The sequence below is a fragment of the Mus musculus genome, chromosome 10 (genome assembly GCF_000001635.26).
Source record: "Mus musculus strain C57BL/6J chromosome 10, GRCm38.p6 C57BL/6J".
In the NCBI taxonomy this organism is placed as follows: Eukaryota; Metazoa; Chordata; class Mammalia; order Rodentia; family Muridae; genus Mus; species Mus musculus.
The window spans coordinates 115,088,279-115,113,260 of record NC_000076.6 but is presented as its reverse complement, the minus strand read 5'-3'; the positions used below and the strand labels follow the sequence as shown (position 1 = coordinate 115,113,260).

Here is a 24,982-nt window from a genome sequence, read left to right as displayed (position 1 = left end):
GAACGTCAGGCTCACAGGGAAAGCAACATCCATTGGCATAATTCGGAAACACTAAGTAAACAAAAAGCTCTCACTTCTAGGACGATTTAGAACCTTAAATAAGATAATACTCCAAGTGAGTCTCCGCATGGGATAAAAACGTAATTTTCTAAGTTTGTCACAATTCTGAGATGCCAGTGGCTGCAACACAGACTGCTAATTGAATAGTAAGTTTCATTTTGTTAGTTGAGGTGAAAATTTCCACTACCTAACTTTTTTTTTTTTGACATTGAAAGATGAAGATCCACTCTGAAAAAGTCTATATGTGAACAAACTGAACTTGAGGATGAAGAAAAGACCTTAAATGGCATCCTCTTTCATGTCATGCATGCTAGCTTCTCACTGTGCTGATATTCTGAGCATGGTTTAGGCAATGATGAAAGTCTAGACTGTCTTCTGAAAATGGCAGAATTCATTCTAAGCAGAGGCCTGACCATCAGCTAAATTATTCTCTAGAAGAAATCATCGGGATACTAACAATACTGAGTTCTGTTTGTACTTCCTTACCAAACAAATGCTTTGTTTCTACAGTAGTTTGCACTGGCTAGGGCTTTGATAACCATCATCAAATGTGTTTGAATTTGTACGACTAACCTGTACTTTTCTTTTGTCAGGAGTAGCATCGACATGTACAATCAGTCTTGAGCTGAGAACCAGTTAGAGTTCACATTTTAAGTATAATGTTAAGGTTAGTCTGGCGTTTATGAAATGGTTATTGCTATTTTCTATTTTCTGAGCATACCTGCTTGTTTCTTGAACTGTCTTTTTTCTTCACGTAGCCGGTTGTGGGTGGAGAAACGTTGGATGCCAAAAGATCTATGTGCAGCTGTAGTTCTTTCTGAACATGGACGACATTAAGAATGACCACTTCAGTATCTTTATAGGAAGCTTGACTAAGCCGCAGGCTTATTTATTCTGTGTGGAGTCTTTGAACTGGTTCAGCTGTTTGAATCATTTGATACAGAGCTGACAAAGGGCTGGAAGGAATGAGCTTTTATATATCCTTAATTGAGATGTTTGGGTGAACGATCAGTTTGTATGTTATTACCAAAGAACTTAATTAAAAGTTAATAATATCTATTCCAACTCATTACTCTCACTTTTATATCTGCTGTGCATATAGAAAAGTAGAATCCTCTAGTAAGCAATGCTTTGCTTCTTTAACTAACTTGTTTTTATTGGTTTTCTTCATCACTCCTTTGCTGTCCAGATGCCCCGAGGCCATGCTACCTTTGGACTCATTCTCTTCTGAGAACATTTAATATTATAGCCCAGGCTGTTTGGTCTTATCCCTTTGTGTGTTAGTCATGATGTGTGTGTGCTGTTTGATTGTGAAGGATTTGTCATCGATTCATATCAGCAGACCCCTGCCTCTTTCATCTGGTTCAGGAACAAATCTATTTGTAGTGTGAAATGGTTGTACACTTTAGCAACTCAGATCTTTCTTGGTCATTTATAACTGTATCCTAGGGGCTTCCAAGAGCCATTGGATAACAGCGAAAAGGGAACAAATATAGACTACCTAGTTTAGAAATTTGGAAACTCATACAAACAGGGATGCTGTGGTAACATCGTCCCCAGAGCACTGAGAGAACAGTGGGTCCATCTCCTGTGTCCTAGCATTAATTTGTCCTGACAATACCCCCGCTGCCGCCGGCTGGGCCTCTCAGTGCTCTGCAGACATTGGTGGAGAGGATATTTGGACTGTCTGGCAGGTAGTGTACAGATATCTCTACCTTTCATTCCCCTTGGTCTTGGGGATTGAACTCAGGGCTCTGCCCTTGCCAGGCAAGAGCTCTACCCCCACACTTTCCCTTTGAAGGGTCAGTATTGGAGTCTGCTGAAATAAAGCCACACTAGAGATTATCATCAGACAAAAGTGTATAGATTTGCTAATGTGTGCAAGCATAGGGCTCATATTTAGAAATACAAAATATCAACATGAAACACTGATGTCTGAGCCCCAAGTGCAGTGGAAGGCGTGACACAAGGCGGGAGGAGAGGGGCTACATTTAAAGTTACCAAAGGTGGGCTTAAGTGGCAGCTTGACTAATTCTAAATGTGTCCTTAGGCTAGGCACTGGTTCTGTTACCTTCTTATGCCTCCAAAGCTTTCGACAAAACTACTATTATTTTCTCACTTGATAGAGGGTGAAGAACAAATGACATAAGCCACCCTTGCCTTGGGCACCGTGACATCATTGGTACCCTACTCAGGCATGGCTGCATTTGCTCTCATCACTGCCTAAGAAATCCCACGAACCATACTGTTAAAGAGTTCTGAAGCCATTTCAAAATCCCACTCCTCCAGATCATACTGTGGTTTAAAAGCCCCTACACTGAGGTCTTGCTTTTTCTTCTCAAAGAAAGTTTGAATGCTTTCATCAAGTACAGGAGATTTCTTTAGTCACTTTCATTTCCACGAAGATAGGCTGGAGAAAGAGGTTTCTGGTTTAACTACAATGGCATAGGCTATCAGGATCTTAACTTGCATTAGCAGAAATATCTGCGGTGTAATTCCATTTCCAGCAAAAGCGGAAAGAAGATGGTTGGCATTTTTTTCTTTACGAGCTAGAATAGTGGAGGTAATGTTATATCAAACTATAGGAATTTAATTACCCCATTCCACAAATGTAGTTTTCAAATAAAGGAGTCAAAAGGATTTTCAAAGCCATTCTTCTGAATCGCGATATAAAAACTCAGAGTACATCTAGGAGATGTAAAATGCATTACTGTACATTATGAGGCACAATAAGACACTCGACGTGAGACTGAACACACAGTGATTAAAAGTCTCGCTGCTTGCCTCTTAGCAGAACTGCAATTTTCCTGGAGTTTTACATGCTTGTCGCTGCGAGGATGGTCATCTATGGAATAATTCTGGTGGGTGGATTGAAACTTCAGGACAGGTCTTACAGGAGGCGGAGACATTGCCCTTCAAACGCTTCTATCCAGAGGAGGTGTAAGGGAGAAAAGCAGTTGGGGTTGGAAGGAATAAATCAACCAGTGGTCACCATCATCCTTCCCAGGGCTTGAAAGCCTGTCCTTTACAATGTCCATAAAAGCAGCAGTAATGGTGTGTGTGTATGTGTGTGTATGTGTGTGTATGTTTGTGTATGTGTGTGTGTATGTGTATGTTTGTGTATGTGTGTATGTGTGTATATGTGTTTGTGTGTATGTGTGTGTTTGTGTGTGTATGTGTGTGTGTTTGTGTGTGTATGTGTGTGTGTTTGTGTGTGTATGTGTGTGTATATGTGTTTGTGTGTATGTGTGTATGTATGTGTGTGTATATGTGTTTGTGTGTGTATGTGTGTGTATGTATGTGTGTGTATGTGTGTATGTGAGTGCTGGCTGTCTTAATAATTCTACTATTGCAAAGTCTTCAGAAAAGCCATAGTTTCTCCTTCATATGGGACTAACACACACTCATTATGGAAAGTTTTTAGAAACTGGATGGAGACTGGAAAGACAGCACAGCCCATTTGTGATCTCACTGCCACCGTGGCCATGCTTAGCATTTTGTCATAGAGCTTGCACATTTCCCTCAAAGCCATTTTACCACATCAAATGAGTACGTGATGTAAGTCCTGGCTGTGGGTTCCGGAGGAAGGACTAACGAGGTGTTGGTTTGTTTATCACATACTTGTGCTGCCTGGACAGAGCATACACATCTCTTACATCTGCAGAAGAACTGGGGAAACCTGGAAAGCCAGGTCCTGTAGCTTTCTGCTCAGCAAAGATGCAGTGTGGTTTTGTGACCGTCACATGAGGCTGATGATCTTGGTTGTTTTCTTCCGGACACATTTACTTCTTTACTTCAATCAGTCTTTACTTCTTTCATTGGTCATGTTCCCATTAGTAAATAATAATTTGTACAATTTAATTGATCCTTTCCTCCTCCTCCTCTCTTCTTCTTCTTCTTCTTCTTCTTCTTCTTCTTCTTCTTCTTCTTCTTCTTCTTCTTCTTCTTCTTCTTCTTCTTCTTCTTCTTCTTCTTCTCCCCCCCCCCCTCTGTGTCTCTCTGTCTCTGTCTCTCTCTCATATATAAAATCATACAGGTCTATCAATAGACAAAGAGTTCTCAAGCTTCTTTAGAGCACATGTTTAAAGGATGCTCATTCTAGTAGGAACTAGGGGAGGACCTGAGATCTATAAAGTAAAGTGACCTCTGCTCTGAAATCCCTGAGCCTGTGCATCTTAGGGACCAGCAACAGCAAGAGAGGCAGTACAGTACTGTCTCTCTTCATACTGGGGTCCAAATGTAGGCTTCATCAATTACAGGCTGGATATCATCAAAACAAATATTATTTATGATCCTTGCCAAAGAATGGTAAGGCAAACTTGGTTCATTGGTATCATAATTGGTCCACAATGGGCTTTGCAATGGGAGATAGTTGGGCTCAGTTTCTAATACAACAAAGCAAAGTGGGAATTTATAGCCACTGTGCACAAAGATGGTGGTCACTGCATGGAAAATTCCCAAGAGAATCCTGAGGAAGGAGGAGGTGTTCTGGTTAATCTGATACTATAGGACGTTGCTGAGGTTGCATGTGAGATGAGGGGAGAGCAACCTGTTTAGACTCTGGGAATGGAAGAATCTGGCTACATCAAACTAAAAAGTTTCTTATTAAAAGGGGATAATGTAGGAACGAACTCAGAAGCCTACATATCAAGGCCTGGCTGGAGAAGATGCGACTCTGGCCAAGGACAGAATCATAACAACATCTTCCGTCTTTCAATGTCATCATCTTTAAAACGAGACTAATAGGGCTCTCTAATGCCAGAGAGATGTGAAATTGATGAGCTAATGCACCAGGAAGCTGCCTGGCACAGTGGTGAGTGTGAAAATCATGCCAGCTTGTCCATTTCACATGGCTGTGAGCCTAGGCACCCAGGTGGCCATGGGAGTGAGCACTACACACAGAGAAGGCCCCTGGGGGAGTTTCTACTTTTGCATGTGACCTTGGGGGGTCATCTAACTTTCAGCACCCCAACTCTGTCTTTCTGAAATGCAGATGGTTCAGTTTACTTCATAAATGGGTCTTAGATGGGGCTGGTCTGCTATTTTACAATGTAAAGTGTTTTATCCATAAATAATAGAAGGCAGGGCCTCGCCTGGAACGATGTCAAGCTTCTCCCTGGAGATGGAAGAACTGCCTCTGACTTAATAGCACACCTCCCCTGAGCAAACACAGAGAAAAAGGCAAGTCACAGGAAACAGCCTGGGAAAATAGATGAGGAAATATTGTGTGTGCCCGAGAGAGTGCGTGAAATATGAATTCCTGATGGAGCTTCTCAAGCAGATTAGGAGTGATGCTGTTAGTCAATGCAGCCCTCCCGTAGTAACCAAACAAAGCGTTGCGTTTGGAGGCTCGGATCTTGGCTGCTCCACCCCGTGAGCTCCTGATTCTTATAACCCCGTCCAGGTGTTCGTAGTTTGGGTGGAAGACGACTGAATTTAATATAAAATTACATAAAGCAGCTGCTGGATGAGAGCCAAGAAAGATTGTTTGTTCTGGTTTTGGATGCACTTAGGTTTCATCTCCACACGTGCACACAATGGGTCCTGTGTTGATGTCCAACTAGCAAGGCTTAAAAATTCTTTGTAATGAGCCAAGGGGAAGTACCTTTAAATGGCTTGCTTTAGAAACACTTAAATGCTGAGCTCTACAAAGGTGGGTTATCTATCTATCTATCTATCTATCTATCTATCTATCTATCTATATCTCTATCACCCGTCTGTCTATCTGTCTATCCTCTCTCTCTCTCTCTCTCTCTCTCTCTCTCTCTCTCTCTCTCTCTCTCTCTATATATATATATATATATATATATATATATATATATATATCACCCATCTGTCTGTCTATCCTATCTATCTATCTATCTATCTATCTATCTATCTATCTATCTATCTACTTTTTTCCCCTTCAAATGCAACTAAGAATTCTTGATTCATAGCCCAGATAAAGTCAAGGATAAAGCTTGTGGAAGGGACATGGATTCTGATTCTTTACAAAGGCATTCTAGCAGACCAAAAGAAGCTGACTTGTAATTCGTGTGTGCTCCTGCACACACACACACACACACACACACACACACACACACACACACACACCCCTGTACCTTGCTTAAATAAAAAAAAATTGCCCAGCAGAACTTATCAAACAGATGCCTTGATTGTCAGATTCCCAAAGCAAGCTGATGCCCTTGTGCAGTGGGACAATTGGCTGGAGCTGAGATGCTCTTGCCCCATTGGACAGGGACCAGTGTGACTTCCACGTCTGTCTGGTCTCCTTTCTCCACTTATTAAGCCAAAGGGAAAGCTGGGGGATGGGATTGTCATCCCTGGCAGCCACAAAACATCAGCTTGCCTAGTAGCCAGAGAGCTTGGTAAAGCAATTCCCAGAAGACCTCAGAAATAGCACAAGTCATGGTATTCTTTATTGTCTCATGAATTCTCAATGATCTAGAATTAATCTTGTGGCTATAAACGATGCATCTAAATCAAATGCAAACACGTATTGGTGTAGCTTAGTGCTATATTTTACTCAATTTTGTGTGTTGTGATATGACTTTTAAGCTATAAAAATGGTGCATTAGACTTCTGACCCAATCTCATTTGTCATAGTCTTGGCTCTCTCGAACTGCACTCCTTGCAGTACTGTTTCCCCCCAGTGAGTCCCAGATGGCTCAGCTTCTTTCGTGCTTGGTTTATAGCATGGGCTTCTCACTGGCTTCCAACAGGTCTGTATTGTGATACCTAGATGATCCAGGGGTCACAAAGGAGGTGAAGGTACCTATCCCAGAGCAACCATAGAAGGCTGGCCATGGAAAGGCTGGACGGATCTTGATCTGTTCCAGCACTGTGAATGCCACTCTCAAGAATCCCAGTTCTAGGGAAGACATTGATGCATAGAGCAAACCATATAGAGCGAGGGGCCAGGTTCATATGATTATAATCCATCTTTATTTGTCCCTTAAGTTTGCAAAGCTACTCAACCCAAGTCTTAGTTATCTTATTCATAAAACGGGGGAGGTGTTAGCATTGAAACATAGCAAGAGTTTAATAAATGGTCATGATATTTTCCCTGTTTTATAGATAAAGAGCCCAAGACCCAGAATTGGTAGAAATAACTTTCTTGAGGTTAATACAGAGGTTGCCCCTGAACTCTGGTTCTCATTTTAAAGTCAATGTGCTCAGACTTCCAAATGACTTCATCTCCACAGTACCTTCCTCTCAGGGCTGCTGTGAGCATGATGTGAAGTTTTCACTACCGTGTCTCACGGAGTGTAGGCTCCAATACCTGGCAGTGATTATTGTTAGAGACAAGGAAGCTCCAGTGAGCTTGAACGCTATCTAGAGTTTCAATGCCTTAGACTGTTATGCGACAGGCACTCGGATTCATGAGTACATCTTTCCAACCCCCTTTACACACACAGATGGTTGGTGTCAGCTGTGACGGGGAGAGATGAGGTGGTGGTGGTGACTAGAAGAAAAACAGGACCTCATTAATAAAATCATAAAGTAAGAAGTCTGATCAATGCAATGTAGCGCTGAGATCTGCAATTTTTTTTTCCTGCTAAAAATACCCTTTCCCCTTGACAAGTTTTCACATATACAATAATCTTTTAGAGTCCCTGGTCTTGCCTGGAAAGACATCATTGAGTAAGTGTAAGGGTGTTAGCTCTAATGTCTGGGAGGGTGTTGCTTTTAGGAATGCAGGGATAAAAATAAAATGACCCTCTAAAGATAGTGGCTACCCACTGCTCATTTGGAAGTCAGTAAAAACCTCATTTTTTTATCCGAGCATTGGAGAGCTGACCTTTAAAATCACATCTGGGGAGAATGTGTGATTTGATGCAGAACATTTTTGGGGCACGCCTAAGGATGGATGGCCAAGGATATGCTCATCAGTTCACTTCTCCTTCAAGGAGCACAAAATTGCTGAGGTTACGAGTCAGTTCTTGGGTAGTTCCAAACCTGTAGCATATGTTTAAGTGGGTCTTCTGTGCAAGGAAGATTAAGCACATATATAGATTGAATGCTGATCCATGCATCTGATAAGAAAATGATGTGGGCATATATTGTGAGTGTGTGTGAGTGTGTGTGTGTGTGTGTGTATGTGTGTGAGTGTGTTTGTGTGTGTGTGTTCACAGAAAAGTCTAGTTGTTTCAAGGCAGTTGGTTGGTTGTATAATGAGTTCAATGAAGTCTTTTGGAAAGAAATGTTGGTATTACTTTAAAATCATAACCATATCTTTTGAATTCCTGTTATAGAGATGTTACAATGGGGCTCTTGCACTGCATCTAGGGTCTGGGAAGCAATATTGAGAATATAAAACTAGCATTTGATTTGTGAGACTCAAAATACCTGCAGGTCCATAGAGCATGAAGAGAAGCCTATCTGTATTCATAATGCGCTTTTGAAAGAGCAGTGGATATTGTGGGAAGTAGAATTGGATGGATGGACATCTTAGAGATTCATCTCCTGGAGAAAATGGCATCTCTCTGATCTTGTGTGCTATCATCAGCTGAGTGAAGGTCTGGGCGGTGATGCTGACAGACATTCCTTGTAGCTGCCGCTTCTGAACAGTCTGGACTAGGAGGCACTTTAGTGCCTGAATCTGTCGCATCATAAACTCCTCCACATTCTGACCAAGGACTGTTAGTGTTTTCCCTGGCTAGGCTTCCGTTGGCTCCAACCCTCAGAAACAGCAAACTGAGAAACTTTTCCTCCTGACGTTTTTCAGACGAGGATCCAGATGTCAGAATCAACGAGTTTCCAGTCACCACTTGTAACGAGGAGGCCAGAAGCCACTTAAATACCGGGCTGCCTGAGCTTCCAAGATTCTGTAGGCAATGCCTGCCAATTAGCCTCTAGTCATGCTGCCAAGGGCCTGCAACACGAAGGGCTCGACTGTGGCAAGGGAGACAGTTCCTTCTTTCCTTACTGACATGGGGATGTGGTTGGGGGCTACTCTTACAGTAAAACATTGAATGAGGTCATGAGTGGTTAGATCTGTTTCTGAACATGTAATTGAAAATCAGTTTGAGGGCTACTATAGAGAAATTCTCTGTCTCTCTCTCCACCCCCCCACATCTGTAATATTAGAAAAATTGGCTGAGCTTAGTGACTTTGAATCCAGGCTGGCTGGCATTGACTTTGTAGGCACGTCCAACTGGACAACTCTTCAAACTTATTCTCATTCTCGTCTTATCTTCCATATTTGTTGAGGCCCAACTATGTGTCAGCTAGCGGAATATGGCAGACAGTCTACGGACACACCACTACAGGGAGATAAATCCTGTTCCCCGTTGTCAGGAAGCTTAGTGTAGTGGAAGAGACAGGCTTAAAGGGTGGTGGCTTCAGTATGACTCTGTACTAGGAATGCTATGTTGGGGATGTAAGGAGAGCCACTGAGCCTGGAGACTAATGGGCATTTGACAATGGGCTATGTGATAGCAAGAGCCTTCTATGCAGAGGAAACACAAGCATACAGATCCAGACAGAAGTAGGAAGGCCAGTCTGTGTAGTTGCCATCAGCTGGAGGGTCATGGGGCAGGATGATCATCTAGAGCCAGGAGAAGGCTGGGGAAGGAACATGGAGTCTTTCTGCCACTTGAGTAAGTTTTGACCTCTACTCCAGGGCTGTGGTACACTGCAAATTCATGATGGAGCCACCCTCTGGCCATTGCCACCACACAGACATTTGTCAATCCCTTCTAGCCTCTAAGTTAGGTGGCTCTCCTTCTACCCCCAACATAACATTCCTAGTACCTCTAGTCTATGACACTGAGCTCTGGATGTGAGTGTGTCCTAACTGGGGCTTGTCTGGACCCATTGCTTAGGTGGTACTGATGTGAAATAAATGCATGGTGTCTCCATTAGCTCTTGAGTGGGTGGAAGAGTCTAGAGGTATTTCTTTCTTTTCTTTTCCATTAAAAAAAACCCATTAAATTCTGATGTGGGAAAGGTAAATGCTAAATGATAATAAGCCAGGTCGCCTTCTTTGAAATGGAAAATTCTCTCAGATAAGCTGGAGATGCGGCAGTAAAACTGAAATGACCAGAGGGCTCTTAAAAAAAATCATGCATTTATTCCAAAAGCACACACACACACACACACACACACACACACACACACACACACACACAGAGCTGTGAGAAGCAGCAGTTATCTAAACACACAGGAAAATTCCCACTGACACAGGGTGCCAAAAAATGCCTATGTTGTCATATTCTTCAATGAAAGTTGTTTGTTTGTTTTTTGCTGATGCTTTTTTTCCTCTTTAAGTGTGCCTCTTATATTTGACGATCAATTTTCCACAAGGTTTGCTATAATGCTTCCTCAGAGCGTAGGACTTTGCATTTTAATTCATTCAATGAATGCTTGCAACTAAGACAATATTTGTCGTTTTCACAACTTGGGGTCATCCGTAGCTGACAGGATGGCACTGAAATCTGGGTCTTTTTCTCCTTTCCACTTGGGTTTCTCTGTTTTGTCTGGAGGAGGGCTACTGGCAAAAGAGAAGACTTCCTTCCCTTTCCTCCTCCTCCTTTTCTTCTTCCTCTTCTTCTTTTCTTCTTCTTCCTCCTTCCCTCCCTCCTCCCTGTCTCTCCCTTTCCTCCTCTCTGTAACTCTCTCCTCTCTCTCTCTGAGACAAAGTCTCACGTATTCTAGGATGGCCTTGAACTCACTATGTAGCTATGTAGCCAAGGCAGGCCTTGAACCTGTGACCCATCTGCCTCTACTCCCTCATCATTAGCACGACAGGTGTGCATTATCATGCCTGGTGTATGTGGAACCAGGGATCAAAATGCAGGGCTTTGTGAATGTTGGGCAAACACTCTACGCCGAGTTACTCCCACTCCCCAAACTGCAGGTTTTGTGGTTGTAGTTGGGCTTGGGATCTGGCCCATTTTAAAAACATCTATTTAGATATTTACATCCCAAATGCTGCCCCCTCCAAGTCCCCCCTCATAAGGGTTCTGCCCCCCTCCACTTCTGAGAGGGTGGTCTGCCCTTGAGTATCCTCGCACCCCAGTGCAAATCCCTGCAGAATGATCTGGCCATTTTGTAACTCACCTTCCTGTGATGTAACTGTGGGTCCTTGTACTCCCTTCTCCTGATACCTCACGTCTCAAGGTTCTGCAGGAAGAAATGTGTCACTCTTTCCAGTAACTTCTTTTCTTAAAGCTCATCTAGGAACCCACTAATTCTTCAAAGTCCAACAAGGGCTTCAAATTCTTCCAGCACCATAAATTTAAACTAGAGTGAGAAGCTTGGTGGTGGGGGGAGGAAATCACATCCAGGATGGTTTAAAATCATTATTGTTAGTTTTCTTTCCTGATCCATATTATTCCATCCTCGAGAACAGAGAAATCTCTTCCCCCAAATTTTAACTGAAGAGCAGTATAGTAGAATTTAACACACACACATACACATATACCCCACACTCCCCATACACACACGCACTTTTAGGTTTGATGCTGGAATCGAACCCATGCACTTGTGCATATTAGGCAAATGCTCTGTATCTGAGCCACATCCCCACGCCACCTCCCCAAATTACAAGTTTGGTCTAAATTGTGACTGGCTGGTGTGTTTTATTTAGAGATCTAGCAGATTTTACTTAGAGAGTTTTACTTGGGAGTCAGAATACTGGACCAAGTCTGATACTGCGTCTATTACTTCCACACTTTCATTTTATAGAGCTAAACCAACAGACTCGGAGCAAACCAACAAACCATGCAAAATTCCTTTCTTTCAACAAACCAGACTCCTGCAGGGAATTTCCCTCCTCAGGAACCTTTGCTGAGAAGATGGCAGCCCTGGGCAGCCATTGCTTTGTGTACGACTCTTAGGAGTAATTAAGAGTCCGAAGGGTTTAAAGAAATGACAACAGAAATGTGTGTGTGTGTGTGTGTGTGTGTGTGCGTGTGCGTGTGTGCGTGTGTGTGTGTGTGTGTGTCAGGGAGGAGGTGATATGGTGTTACCAGGGTAGGGAGACCTGTGTGGTTTAAATAACACAACCATTAGTCTCACCTTTGTTTCTAATATTTATTTTTACTGTGCTAATATTTCTATTCTAAAGTGTTCTGCTCCACTACCAGCCATCCTTCTTACTGCCAGCCCATTATCAATTGCGATTTAGTCAAGCTTAAGGAATTTTGGCTAAAGGCAGGAAAGCATGCCCTGTTTGAGAACTGAAGTCTTGATGATGCTAAAATTCAAACTAGCCAGGGGTGGGTGCTGGGGTAGGGGGTGGGATAAGGGTGGTGGTGGGAGCGTAAAGGTGTATGGGAGGGGGACTTGGGTGTCTCCTTCTCAACAACCTTGCAAAGCAATCTCCTGAAGAAAGCAGAAACAATTCAGCAAATACTCTGAAAGGGGTAGTGAGCCCCTTTGTGTGTCTCTATACTGATCAGATGACAGATTGCTGGTATTGGACCATCTTTCAGAAGCAGTCCTTCTTTCTGAGCCTTATCCTTTGGCTACGACAGGGACAACCAAGGGGCAGATACTTGTTGGATGTTCTTCCTGTCCCATCCTGGAGCACCCATCTTCTTTAGGCACCAAGCCTTGATCTGTTAGATCATAAAGAAAAAAAATGGTGGTGGTGGTGGAGACAGAATCCACAGTGGATTGCAGAGGATGGGCTTATAATGGCTCTCAAGGAGTTAGGGATAATAGCCCCTTATGCTTGTGGAACTATTTCAGCACTAGGCTGTTGCAAGAAATATTAAAAAACAGAACTGGCCCATTCCCATGGTTATGCCTCTAACTCTCTGCCCTGGCAGCCTGACTGGCCATGCATTGGCAGGCAATGGCTGACCTATTTTTATCTCGTGGAGACTGACTCAGAATTGCACAATCTCTCCACCCAGCTCACTAAGTTCTTACTGCAGGTCATTACCATGCCAGCCCTGTGCATCAAATCCCCCATGACCTTTGTGGTGCACATCTGGCAAACCCACACTTTGCCACCGTACCTTTCTCTCTAACTCTCTTCTGCTTCCTCTCTTCCTCTGTCCAACCCAGAAGTCCCGCCTACTCACCCAGCGACTGGCTCCTTTATTCATTAGGGGATTAATTTACAGGAAGCCACCATATCATGTGACTCATTCCTCATTCCAGACAACCTCTCCCGGGAGAGCAGAATTAACATAAAATGCAAGCAGCACAGAGCCATCCACAACACTAGGCTCTGTCTCGCCATCATGGTAGGTCACAATAACTCTGCACGTGGAAGCTCCATCACTAATAAGAAAAGGCGCTGCTGGATCTGAGGTTGGAAACTCAAGTTCGTTTCATGATTTAATAGTTCCAGAATTTCGGGTCCCAGTTTTCTGACACAAACCATGCAGTCAATAACTTCAATAAAGTCTGCTTCAGTGGCAGGTAGGAAAACAAACTTGTGTAAGAATGCTTTGTTAAGCCTGGCTAGGCTGCCAGTCAATGCTTTGAAGCTTGAGGTAAGTTCTACTGTCTAGTGATAACCCTGCGTTTGGAAGCACCTTGCTATTCAATTGCTGAATACCGTGCTTCTGTGCTTTTGGCATTTCTGGCTCTTCTTCTTGTGTGTTCTTCTTGTTCTCTTATGTTGGACGGGTTTAGGAGCCCTGTAACTAAGCTTGCTTAGAGCTGTGTAGAAGGTAAGACACCGAGGACTGGAATAAGTGAGTGAAGGAGTCTCCTATAAGCAAGGGACACAGAACTTAGCGCACGGAACTTAGATCACAGTTTCAGTCAGGCTCGTTCCAGCTTTCTGTCGTGAACTTCCTCTTGCCTGGGTAAGTGGATAATAGAATTCTAGATGTGAGAGAATGTGTATGATTATTAAGCAAAAATATACTCTACTACTATGAAAGAAAGGGTTTTTTTTTGTAGTTGTTTTTCTTTTTTCTTTTTTTTTTGTTTTTTGTTTTTTTGTTTTTTTGAAAGGTAACAGTACCCATGTCTCAAAGAGAATGCTCCCCGCTCCCCCAAGGCCTCCCCACTCCCTGGGGCCTCGAGTCTCTCCAGGGTTGGGTGCATCTTTTCCCACTGAGGTCAGACCAGGCATCCTCTGCTGTATATGTGTCTGGGGCCTCATATCGGCTGGTGTATGCTGTCTGGTTGGTGGCTCAGTATCCGAGAGAGATTTCAGGGGTTCAGTTTGGTTGAGACTCCTGGTCTTCCTATGGGGTTGCCCTCCTCTTCAGCTTCTTCCAGCCTTTCCCTAATTCAACCCCTGGGGACCCCAACTTCAGTCTAATGGTTGGGTGTTAAGCATCTGTGTCTGTCTCAGCGAGCTGATTGTTGGGCCTCTCAGAGGGCAGACATGCTAGGCTTCTGTCTGTAAGCACACCATAGCATCAGTAATAGTGTCAGGCCTTGGAGCCTTCCCATGAGATGGATCCTGATTTGGGTAGGTCACTGGACCGTCTTTCCCTCAGTCTCTTCTCCATTTTTGTCCCTGTAGTTCTTTTAGACAAGAACAATTCTGGGGCAGAGTTTTTGACTGTGGGGTGGCAACCCCATCCCTCCACTTGATGCCCTGACTTTCTACTGGGGGTCTCTCTCCTCACTATTGGGCATTTCATCTAAGATCTCTCCATTTGAGTCCTGAGAGTTTCTCATCTCCCAGGTCTCTGGTGCATTTTAGAGGCCCCCCCCCCCTCGAGGTTGCATATTTCCATTCTGCTGGCCCTCAGGGCTTCTGTCCTGTCTCTCTGTACCCCTCGCCCCATACCTGATCATGTTTTCCCTTTCCCTTTCACCTCCCCTCTCCCACCCAGGTCTCTCCCTCTGACTCCTGTGATTGTTTTCTTCTCCTTCCCAAGTGGGATTGGAGCACCCTCACTTGGGCCCCACAGAGAGACCTTTTCCTATCATCACATGAAACCATTCTGTATTATGTTGGCATGATTTCACATTGGTGGACTTGACTCTTCCTTTTTTTTTTTTCCTGGATATTTTCTTTATTTACATTTCAAGTGTTTTCCCCTTTCCAGGTCCCCTCTTCAGAAACCCCCTATTCCATCCCCTCTCTCCCTGCCTCTATGAGGGTACTCCCCCACCCACCCACCCACTCCCATCCTCCCATCTTGCATTCCCCTATACTGGGGCATTGAACACCCTCAGGCCCGAGGACCTCTCCTCCCATTGATGTCCAACAAGACCATCCTCTGCCACATCTGTGGCCAGTGCCATGAGTCTCTCCATGTGTATTCTTTGGTTGGTGGTCCAGTCCCCAGTAAGCTTCGGGGTGCCTGGCCTGTTGACTCTGTTGCTCCCCACATGGGGCTGCAAACCCCCTCAGCTCCTTCAGTCCCTTCTCCATCTCCTCCATCGGGGACCCCCGAGCTCAGTCCGATGGTTGGCTGTGAGCTTCCTCTTCTGTATTTGTCAGGCTCTGGCAGAGCCTCTCAGGAGACAGCCATATCAGGCTTCTATCAGCAAGCACTTCCCAGCATCCACAATAGCGTACGGGTTTGATGGCTGTATATGGGATGGATCCCCAGGTGGGGCAGTCTCTGGATGGCTTTTCCTTCAGTTTCTGCTCCACACTTTGTCTCTATATTTCCTCCTGTGAGTATTTTGTTCCCCCTTCTGAAAAGCACTGAAGCATCCACATTTTGATCATCCTTCTTCCTTCTTCATAGGGTCTGTGAATTGAACCTTGGGTATTCCGAACTTTTGGGCTAACATCTGCTTATCAGTGTGTACATACCGTGTTTGTTCCTTTGTGACTGAGTCCCCTCACTCAGGATGATATTCTCATGTTCCATCCATTTTGCAGACTTGGTTCTTTCAAACTTTGATTGCTATCTATCAGGCTGGTATGTCTTGAGAGTGGTGTATTACCCTCAGTGATCTGAAGATGGCAGCATTGTGCACCCTATCTGTTTTTCCCTGAGCCCTCCCTAGGTGTGTTCCACAGCCCTTCAGAGTTCAGATTGTCGACACTCAGGCTGTCTTTTTCCGCTTAATGACTGTGAATGTAAATTACTCTGCTTTCTTCTGCGGAAGAGGCCCCATCTATCATTCCTGTTTTGGTTTTAAGCTAATGATTATATGTAATTATATTCAAATAAAATATTTACAAATAATTATATATCACTAGTGCGTAAAAGATTTAGAATTCATGATCGTCAGTGCTGATGAAAGGTAGCCTTCAATTTGGGAGGTGTTGGTTTTATTATTATTATTTGTTTCTGTTTCAAAGACATTAGCGGCCAAGAATCAGCAATTCTCTTTTGCAGGTGTTTTTACAAGGCTCAGTGTTTTTATTTTTTTTCTTTACCTCTTGCATATTTATTTTGTGATAATAGGTAGGATATTTGTCTGGAAAAATCTCAAGGGAATATATTATAGATCCACATCTGGAGAGTTCTGTGAGAAAAAGAAATTATATCTTAAAATTTCCAGAAGCAGTTAGCTGTCATTGAACTCTAAGACATTTTGGGGGGGGGGTGTCAATCAGTTCAACTCTAAGCTGGCTTTGCATAGGAAGCCAGGCGGTAGACATGTGTGGTCGGTCCCTCCCTTAAGTCAGTGATCTGACGGAGGTCTTCACTACTATTGAAAACAAAAAAAGCATCTCTAGTAAGTCCCTAATCCCAAATTTGCCAACACTTCAGTTTTAGATATGATTCTTCATTACTTATAATCTGTCAGCCACACACAGAGCTGACAATGGAAAGCCGTGTCAGAGCAAAAGGTCTGGTTCTATGAGGAAAGCAGGCTGCAGAAGCTGAAACCAGGGTTTTCTTTATGATGCATGCAGGAAGCCAGAGGGGAAGGTAGGCAGACAAGGACCAGATGGAGCCCTGTAAGGGCAGAGCTTTTGGAGGAACTCCCAGATGTGGAGAGGGGCCAGAGAGCTCTAGAGTCAGGGGATAGAAGATCCACAAGGCTCTTCTTCCCTTGGAGGCCATTCTGCTGCTAGAAGTGTATTAGCTAAGGATACACTGTATAATCCATCATCTCAACATTTGAGTCTTTGGTTAAACCAATGCAGGCCTTTTAATCCTTGCTATAAAATCAGACAGAAAGCCAAATCCAGGGGAAGATGCTGTGGCTGATGTGGTAGAGTTTTCTCGGAAGCTCTGTCAGCCTGCTTTGATTCAGGTGGTAACTGTGGCTGTGCATTATGTATGCAATGATGCAGTGTAGGGGAAATTTCAACTGCAATTGATAGTTGACCTACACCCTCCTGTAGTTGGCACCGTATGTGTGTTTTAGATACCTTTAAGTATGACAACACATTTGCCCACAGAGTTTTCTGTATTCGACATGAAGCCTCCAAGGATATTATGTGGTGAGCTAAAAATGCAAGATTAGTCAGGGAGGCGAACCAAAGGCACTCTAAGGAGATGCCATGAACTTCCAGACGCCATGAGCTTCCAGCTGTCTTGTTCCAGACTTTCATTTCCCCATCATTTGGCTGTAAAGGGAAATCACACACCTACTAAGTTTTTATTTAGAAACCTTAAACATGGCAGATGCTGATGTTGGGCTTTGTAAGACACTGAGCTCTGGATCTTGTAAATGTCACTGTTTGGATGAGTCCTGGATATATCACCCACCTTCCTAAGTGTAAGAATTTCATTTTGTGACATAGAGGGGCCTTGTTGCCGTGTGTCTTCCAGGCTTCTCTGTGAATATTGAGTATTTTGCTTCCCTGTGAGCAGGACTGGGCACAGTTGTTCGGATGACAGACTTGAGGCTTTTCTTGTAACTTCTCCACATGTTAGCAACTCTTATTTTTAGTTATTCTCATGAGATCTCGGTGAGACAGACTTCTTCTAACATCTTGACATCCCACCTATGGCCCCTCCTCACCTCTCATGGTGCTGAGGATAAAGATCAGTGTTAATGAACAAAATATTCCTAGAGATGCGATACCATCCCTGGTCGATTTATAGTAATTCCTGAAACACTGTAAGAGCTTGCGAGCACCGGCTGATAAATCCTGAATGGATGGGCAAATGAATACCAAGTTAGGTTTGTGTGTCTACGCTGAAGTAAGAGAAAATGAAGGCATCAAAGGACCTGAGTTATACTCTGGCATCTGCTTCTCTAAGCTCGGTGACTGTCTCCCTCCCGACAGTGGCTTCCATTCACAGACTCATTCACCTACTCGACAGATATCTCTAGCAATTATTTGATGCTAGACTCTAGTCTAAATGCTAAGATTTTTGCATTGAAGAAGAAGGCAAACCCCTGGTCCAATCATGGCTCATACTACTGAGTGATGCAGCAATAACAGTCAATGGACAGGATGATGTTGGGTGGAAGATGTTCTTCACGTAACATGTCAGACAGATACTAAGCAGAGAGCATGGCTGCTCTCATGGTCAGGGAAGCCCTCTATGACTAGGTTGACATTTAAGCTGCAATCGTTTTCATGAACCAACTCTGAACTGAGAAGGGAAACTTCAGAGAGGCTTCCTCCAGCAGCAGATGGGAGTGGTTGCAGAGGCCCACAGTCAGACATTATGCGGAGAGTGTGTCTAAAATTGAGGTCGACCCTTGGAGATCAGGGAAGATCCTGCAGAAGGCCAGAAGGGAAGGAAAAATGGAAGTCAGAGGGGTTGGGGGTAGAGATACTAGGAAAACATGGCACACTGAATCAACTAATCAGGGCTCACATGGGCTTACAGAGGCCGGAATGGCAAGCACAGGGCCTGTGTGTTATGGCTGTTGGCTTGGTGTTCTTGTGAGACTCCTAATGGTGGGAGCCAGTGTATCTCTGACTCTTTTGCCTGCTCATGGGACTCTTTTCTTCCTATTGAGTTATATAATCTAGCTTCGATTAGAAGGCCTTGGCCTTGTCTTATTGTACCTTGCTTTGTCATGATGAGCTGTCATCTCTTTTCTGAAGAGGAAACAGAGAGGCGGTGATTCTGGGGGGAGAGAGGAGGTAGGGGGGGGAGCTAGGGGGAATGGAGGGAGGGTGGTTGGGACGTGTTTTATGAGAGAAGAATTGATTTCTAATTAAAAAAAATCACAGGAAAGAAAGAAGATGACCACTATATGAATACCTATAGAGAAGAGTGTTCCACCAGAGGGAAGAGCAAGCATAAAAATCCGGAAGCCAGATTCATTTATATTTCCAGGGGCATCAGAGTGCAGTTGTGTGGTTTATGGCAGGAAAGCATGCTCTTTTGCAGCCTTTAGAACATCATGGTGAGCTGGGCATAGAAATATAGCCAATAACGGGACTGCAAAATCCAGTGTGAAGTTCCACTGTTGTGGCAACTCTATAGAGGCTCACTGAGGTGACAGACTTTGGACCTGGTTAATTTTGTAATTTTTTTTATTTGCAAATTCCTTATAATAAAGTTTTAATAAACAAGCCGCTGTCTTAGCTAGGGGTTCTATTGCTGCAATAAAACATCAAGACTGAAGGCAAGGAGGGAAGGAGAGGATTCGTTTCATCCCGCAGCTTGGTGTTATCATCTAAGGCAGGCAGATCAGGAACTCACTGGCAGGCACCTGGAATTTGGAGCTGGCACAGCAGGCATAGAGAAAGCTTGCTTATTGACTCACTCCATCTGGTTTGCTCAGTCTTTCTCCCAGCAACCAGGACCACCAGCCTAGGAGTGACACCACCCCCAATGGTCTGTGACACCACCCACAGTTAACCATCAGAAACCATCAAGAAAAGGCTGACCTTATGGAGGCATTTTTTTTTTCAATTAAAAGTCTCCCTTCCGAGATAAGTTTAGATTTGTGTCAAGTTGATAAATCCGAGCAGCATAGCCACTTTATGGATCTGCCCCAAATCCCCTGAGGTGGAGGGCTTTACCTAGAATGATGCTAAGCATCCTGTAACACAGGGCAGCCTCTCCAAACAAGTTTTAAAGTATTATAGCAGGAACTGTGGGGGTGTCTCTATGTAAAAGCTAGGGGTCTCCACAGCCACAAAAGCATCTCCTACAGGAGGACCTAATTGAGGACTGCCCAAGAGACCAGGGATTGCTAGTGCAGACAATGCCGATCAGGAACTGCTGTTTAGGAGAGATGCTTTCTTGGGACCAATGGGGGCATGAGTGGAGTGTACTAAAGGAGCTTGCAGCAGTGCTCAGATGAGCTTGTTGCAGCACCTGCTCCCTGAGTCTGTGTGGTTGACGCTGTGTCAACCTACTTCCAACCCCCAAGGGCAGGTAGGGTCGGTCAGAGCACAGGCAACAAAGTATCAACGGTGCTGGGCAACAAAGTATCAATGGTGCTGGGCAACAAAGTATCAACGGTGCTGGGATTTATTTTGCTTTTAGGGAATAATCGGTGCTGCATAGACTTTATACTTCAGTGTAGAGAGATAGATTAAAGCAGTTTATATTGTGCATAAAAGTACCCCAGATACTGCGGAAAAGCAGTATATTGTAAAACAAATAAAACATGGGACAGGGTAAGGAAGCATATTCATTGGTGGCATGGTCTTTAATTTTGGCTTTTTTTTTTTTTTTGGGGGGGGGGGAACTGAATTAGGAAGGAGGCCTTGCATCTGGAGGTGAAGCCCCATGGCTTGGAAGTGGCCAATCCTTTAGGTGCAGCTCAGTTATGCAGAGCATGGGACTGCTCAACCTCGGAGGTTATCCCTGCATTAAAAAGCAAACAAAACCCTTCAGAATCAAAGGACATTTCAACCTCTGGGTAAAAATAGAGCAAGCTGTCATGGGCTAGAAATTATAATTATTTTCTGTCCCCTTTTCAGGAGTGTTTAAACTCTCTTCTTTCTCAACACCTTCAGTGCCCTAGCACCACGGACACAGGACAGCGCTAATTTGATTCAATTCTTAGTATGTGTTGCTAGATTCTCACTTCTTGATTAGAGCAAAAAAAAAAAATCGCGTGATTTCAGCCCTTCGCAGGAGTTTTATGGTTGTGCAGACATTACCCCCCCTTGTCCAGGTTGATTTCTTGAACTCAACGGAAGCCATTGCAGATTTTATTTACTTATTTTCCCTGCTCTTTTATCACTTCTTTTTTTTCTTTCTTTTTTTTTCTTTTATCACTTCTTTGAAAATTTTGTATAATATATTTTAACCATATTCACCCCATCCACAGCTCATCCCAGATTCTCTCTTCCAACCCATCCAACAGTCTCCTTAAAATATATGCATATACATGCATATACATATGCATATGTTAGTATTGTTTTAAGATGTTACTAAAACCACACTGACACTATAGTTTAGATGGGTTGGTAAGTGTATATTTGTTTTCTTTGTCTCTCATTTCTTTACTAAACATTGGCACTTAATAGATTTTTCAACAAGTGCTACTAAAAAGATTTGGTTATTTACTTATCTGTTTGTGTGTTTTCTGTTTATTTATGTGATGGATGTGCTTGCTCATTTGAGGGCCAGAAGTCGATGTCGGGTATCACTCTTGTTCTCCATTTTTGTCTGCCTTAGTTATTGAGACAGTTTCTCTTGCTGAAGCTCACTGTTCTCCGAGATTGGTTGGCCAGTGAGATCCTGGGCTCTGCCTGTCTCCCCTCGTGCTGGGGTTACAAACATGTGTTTCCATGACCAGCTTTTATGTGAGTTCCAGGGGTCCAAACCCTTCAAACTCAGGCCACTGTGCTTGTTCAGGACTCGCTCTACCTATCGATAACATCTGTCTTCTCCCCAGCTAAATGAATGTCTACTGAGGGGCTGGACAAATGGCTCAGAGGTTAAGAGCACTGGCTGTTTTTCTAGAAGTTCTGAGTTCAATTCTCAGCACCCATATGGTGGCTCACAACCATTTATAATGAGATCTGATGCCCTCTTCTAGCCTGTACACATACATACAGGTAGAACACTGTATACATAATAAAAAAAACCCAAAACTTAAAAAAATATTCTGAATGAATAATCAAATTGAAAAGATAAGTTTGAGATGACTTGATCCCAATTCATTTCTTTCATATTTTCTTGAACTTATTTATGCCACAAAGACTCAGTTTGCTAGGTACAGGAACCATATTCTTGTGGGGTATAACTAAGATGTACCCATCCATTTATAATTTGTTGTATTTTTTTAAATTTAAAATTATTGCAGGAGATATTTGATCCACAAAGTCTCTGTGTACAGGAATCAAAAGACTCCCTGTGGTTTACATTTTTTCCTATAGCTTTTCAACTTAGAGCAGGATTATTATTTAAAATATTAACTTAATCATAAAAAAGACTTTCAAAAAAATGATCATGTGTTGAAATTAACCACAAGTTCATTGAGATATACAAGCCAGGACAGGGTCATTAAACAAGAGAATGAACTACAATAAATACTCCTGATTTAAATTTATTTAAAAAATTTAAGGCAATTATGTATAGTGCAACATTTTATTTTGGGTGCCATTTTATTCTGTGAAGGAGCTTGTTGGCCAGTTCACTGAGTGTGTGTCCATCTTTTTTTTTTTTTTTCCTTCTTCTTCTTTTTAGTGCTATTTCTTCACAATCGAGTTCGGCCTTTGCAAGCAAGAGGGTCAACTGCGGGCGTATGGAGCAGGGTTACTTTCGTCCATCGGAGAATTGAAGGTATGAAGCTGTGAATGAAAATACCCTTCCCAAGCAAACTGGTTCAAGGTCACGGCAGATATTGATTTGTTTGTCTGAGCATTTCTACTCAGAGCTCCCCATACATATTTAATACAGACGATCTGGCACCTCAGATGTGGGTGCTGACCTCCCTTTTTGCAGCTCTGAAAATGGGTCAAGCCTTTCTGTGTTCGTGGTGTGACTCAAATGGATGAGCGGCGTGTGCCCGAGTCAACAGGAATGACGAATGCCAGGGAACAAATGGCTGGCCTGAATTTACTGCTGGGAGCAGGCAATGGATTGACAGGGATGCTCTGATTGACATCTGCTGGGGAGCCTGCCTCTGCTACTCTGGTTTCTGTCTCCTCCATGGCTCCGTGGACACCCCAGCTTCTACCTCTCAAAGATGAATGGGAGATTACTCCATCTTCTTCAAGATTAATATGTTAGTAATACTTGTTCATTAGCCAGGCAGTCGTGGTGTACGCCTTTAATCCTTGCACTCAGTAGGCAGAGGCACAGAGGTCTCTGAGTTCCAGGCCAGCCTGGTCTGCAGAGTGAGTTCCAGGGCAGCCAGGGCTACACAGAGAAACCCTGTCTGAAAGCAGCAGCAGCAGCAGCAGCCAGGAGCAAGAACAACATCCAAAAAAATTGTACATATTAACAGTTTAAAAGGAAACAAACTGAGTAAACATAGTATCAAAGAGGCATGTTATATCTCTTAGCGATGCTCAAGAATTGTTATTTTTTTCCTTAAATAGTAAAATGATCATTTATTTGGAAATGGTAGGCCCTGGACCACTTTGATAATTTTGACATTCTAGTAAGTTTTGATGCATTTAGGAGGCAATATGATGTCTAATCTGGAAATAAATAACTTAATCTTTCTTTGATTACACAGACTAAGATCAGGATGATGGACTAGCTTAGGGCGTTCTCTTCAGCATCAGTTGCTGTAGTGTCATACAATCAGGGGATGCGCTGTTCCTGGAATATCTTACTTATTTGTATTCTCGAAAGATGCAATCTCACCACAGTTTTATAACTTCAATAACTAGATAATTTGTCCATTCCTAAAAACCTTTCCTTCCAGTGTGGCACGCACTGTGCCAGAAACTGGGGATCCAAAGATAGAGAATGATGGAGAATGTGGATCCAAGAAAAATAACACAACTTGCCAAACTCTTAAATGGAGTTGAGGATTTTCATACATACTTACTTAGTCCCCATAGGAACATTAATGTAAGCGATGAGACCATGAGACAGCTGAGGGCATAAAGGCATTACAGGATTCGCCTAAACCACACAGCTAATGTGCTAGAGCCAGCCCCCCCAATGCAGGCAGTGTAGACTGCAGTGTGAGCGCTCTAGATTCAACAGCCTGAGGTGCTTACTATCCAGGACTTGACATCTAGTGCCAGATAAACAACCAAGTAGATAATAGAAAAAGTGTGACAACTGTGTCTAGCGCATCTGGGGTCATGCTTGAGAAGGCTTGCTGAGGAGGAGCCTGATGCTCTCTGTGAGACTTGAGAAATCAGGAGCCAGGTATTGGGAAAGGAGAGGATGCGCAGTAATGGACCAAGGGAGTGAGTAACAGCTGGGCTGCAGTCAAAGCCCTGCACACCTGGGCAGCTGACTGAGGCTGGGTGTGGCTAGAATAAAAGATAACACTCAAAATTAAAAAACAAACAAACAAACTTGGTATGCTATGATAAACATTTGCAAGTGTTTTCCACTATTTGTGTTTGTGTGTGTGTGTGTGAGTGTTTTGTGTACACATTTCACAGCACATGTGTGGTCAGAAAAATAACTTACTTGGTTCTCTTCTTCTACCTTATGATTCTGAGGATTAAACATATTTACATAAGAAATATGGTAGTGCTAGGATCATAATATCTTTCTTCAAATTTAAAAAGAGTAAGATGTTCAGGGGACTGGAGAGACAGCTCAGTGGCTAAGAGTGCTCGCTGCTCTTTCAGAAGATGAGAGGGCAGCTCACAACCACCTGGGGGTCTGACACCCTCTTCTGGATACTGTGAGTACCTATACTCGTGTGCACATGCATTCACACACACATAAACACACACACACACACATACAAATATAATTGTTAAATATTTAAATGAGGTGTAAGACACCTCATTTAAACATCTAAACACTTAAACTATATGTCAGTAGGGACACATAGCAAGCCCATTTACCTGTGGAGGCATTTTGCTGGCTTTTAGAAAATAATCAATAGCGGGGAAGCAAGAGTGGGTGGGGTGGGTGGGGGAACACCTTTGTAGAAGCAGGGATGAGATAGGGGGTTTCTCAGGAAAGAGAATAACATTTGAAATGTAAATAAAATATCCAATTAAAAATAGTCAATAATGATAAAGTTAGTGTTAATATTAACTCACGGGTCAAAGCCTACAGCA

General features: G+C 43.3%; 1 protein-coding gene across 1 annotated transcript in view; it reads left to right on the top strand.

Annotated features, from left to right (window-relative positions):
- Tph2 (tryptophan hydroxylase 2) overlaps positions 1 to 24,982 on the top strand; it is a 106,382-nt gene that overhangs the window by 71,762 nt on the left and 9,638 nt on the right. The window contains exon 9 of the mRNA NM_173391.3: positions 22,464 to 22,559. Coding sequence (NP_775567.2) covers positions 22,464 to 22,559 — 96 coding nt within the window. The remainder of the gene's footprint in view (positions 1 to 22,463; positions 22,560 to 24,982) is intronic.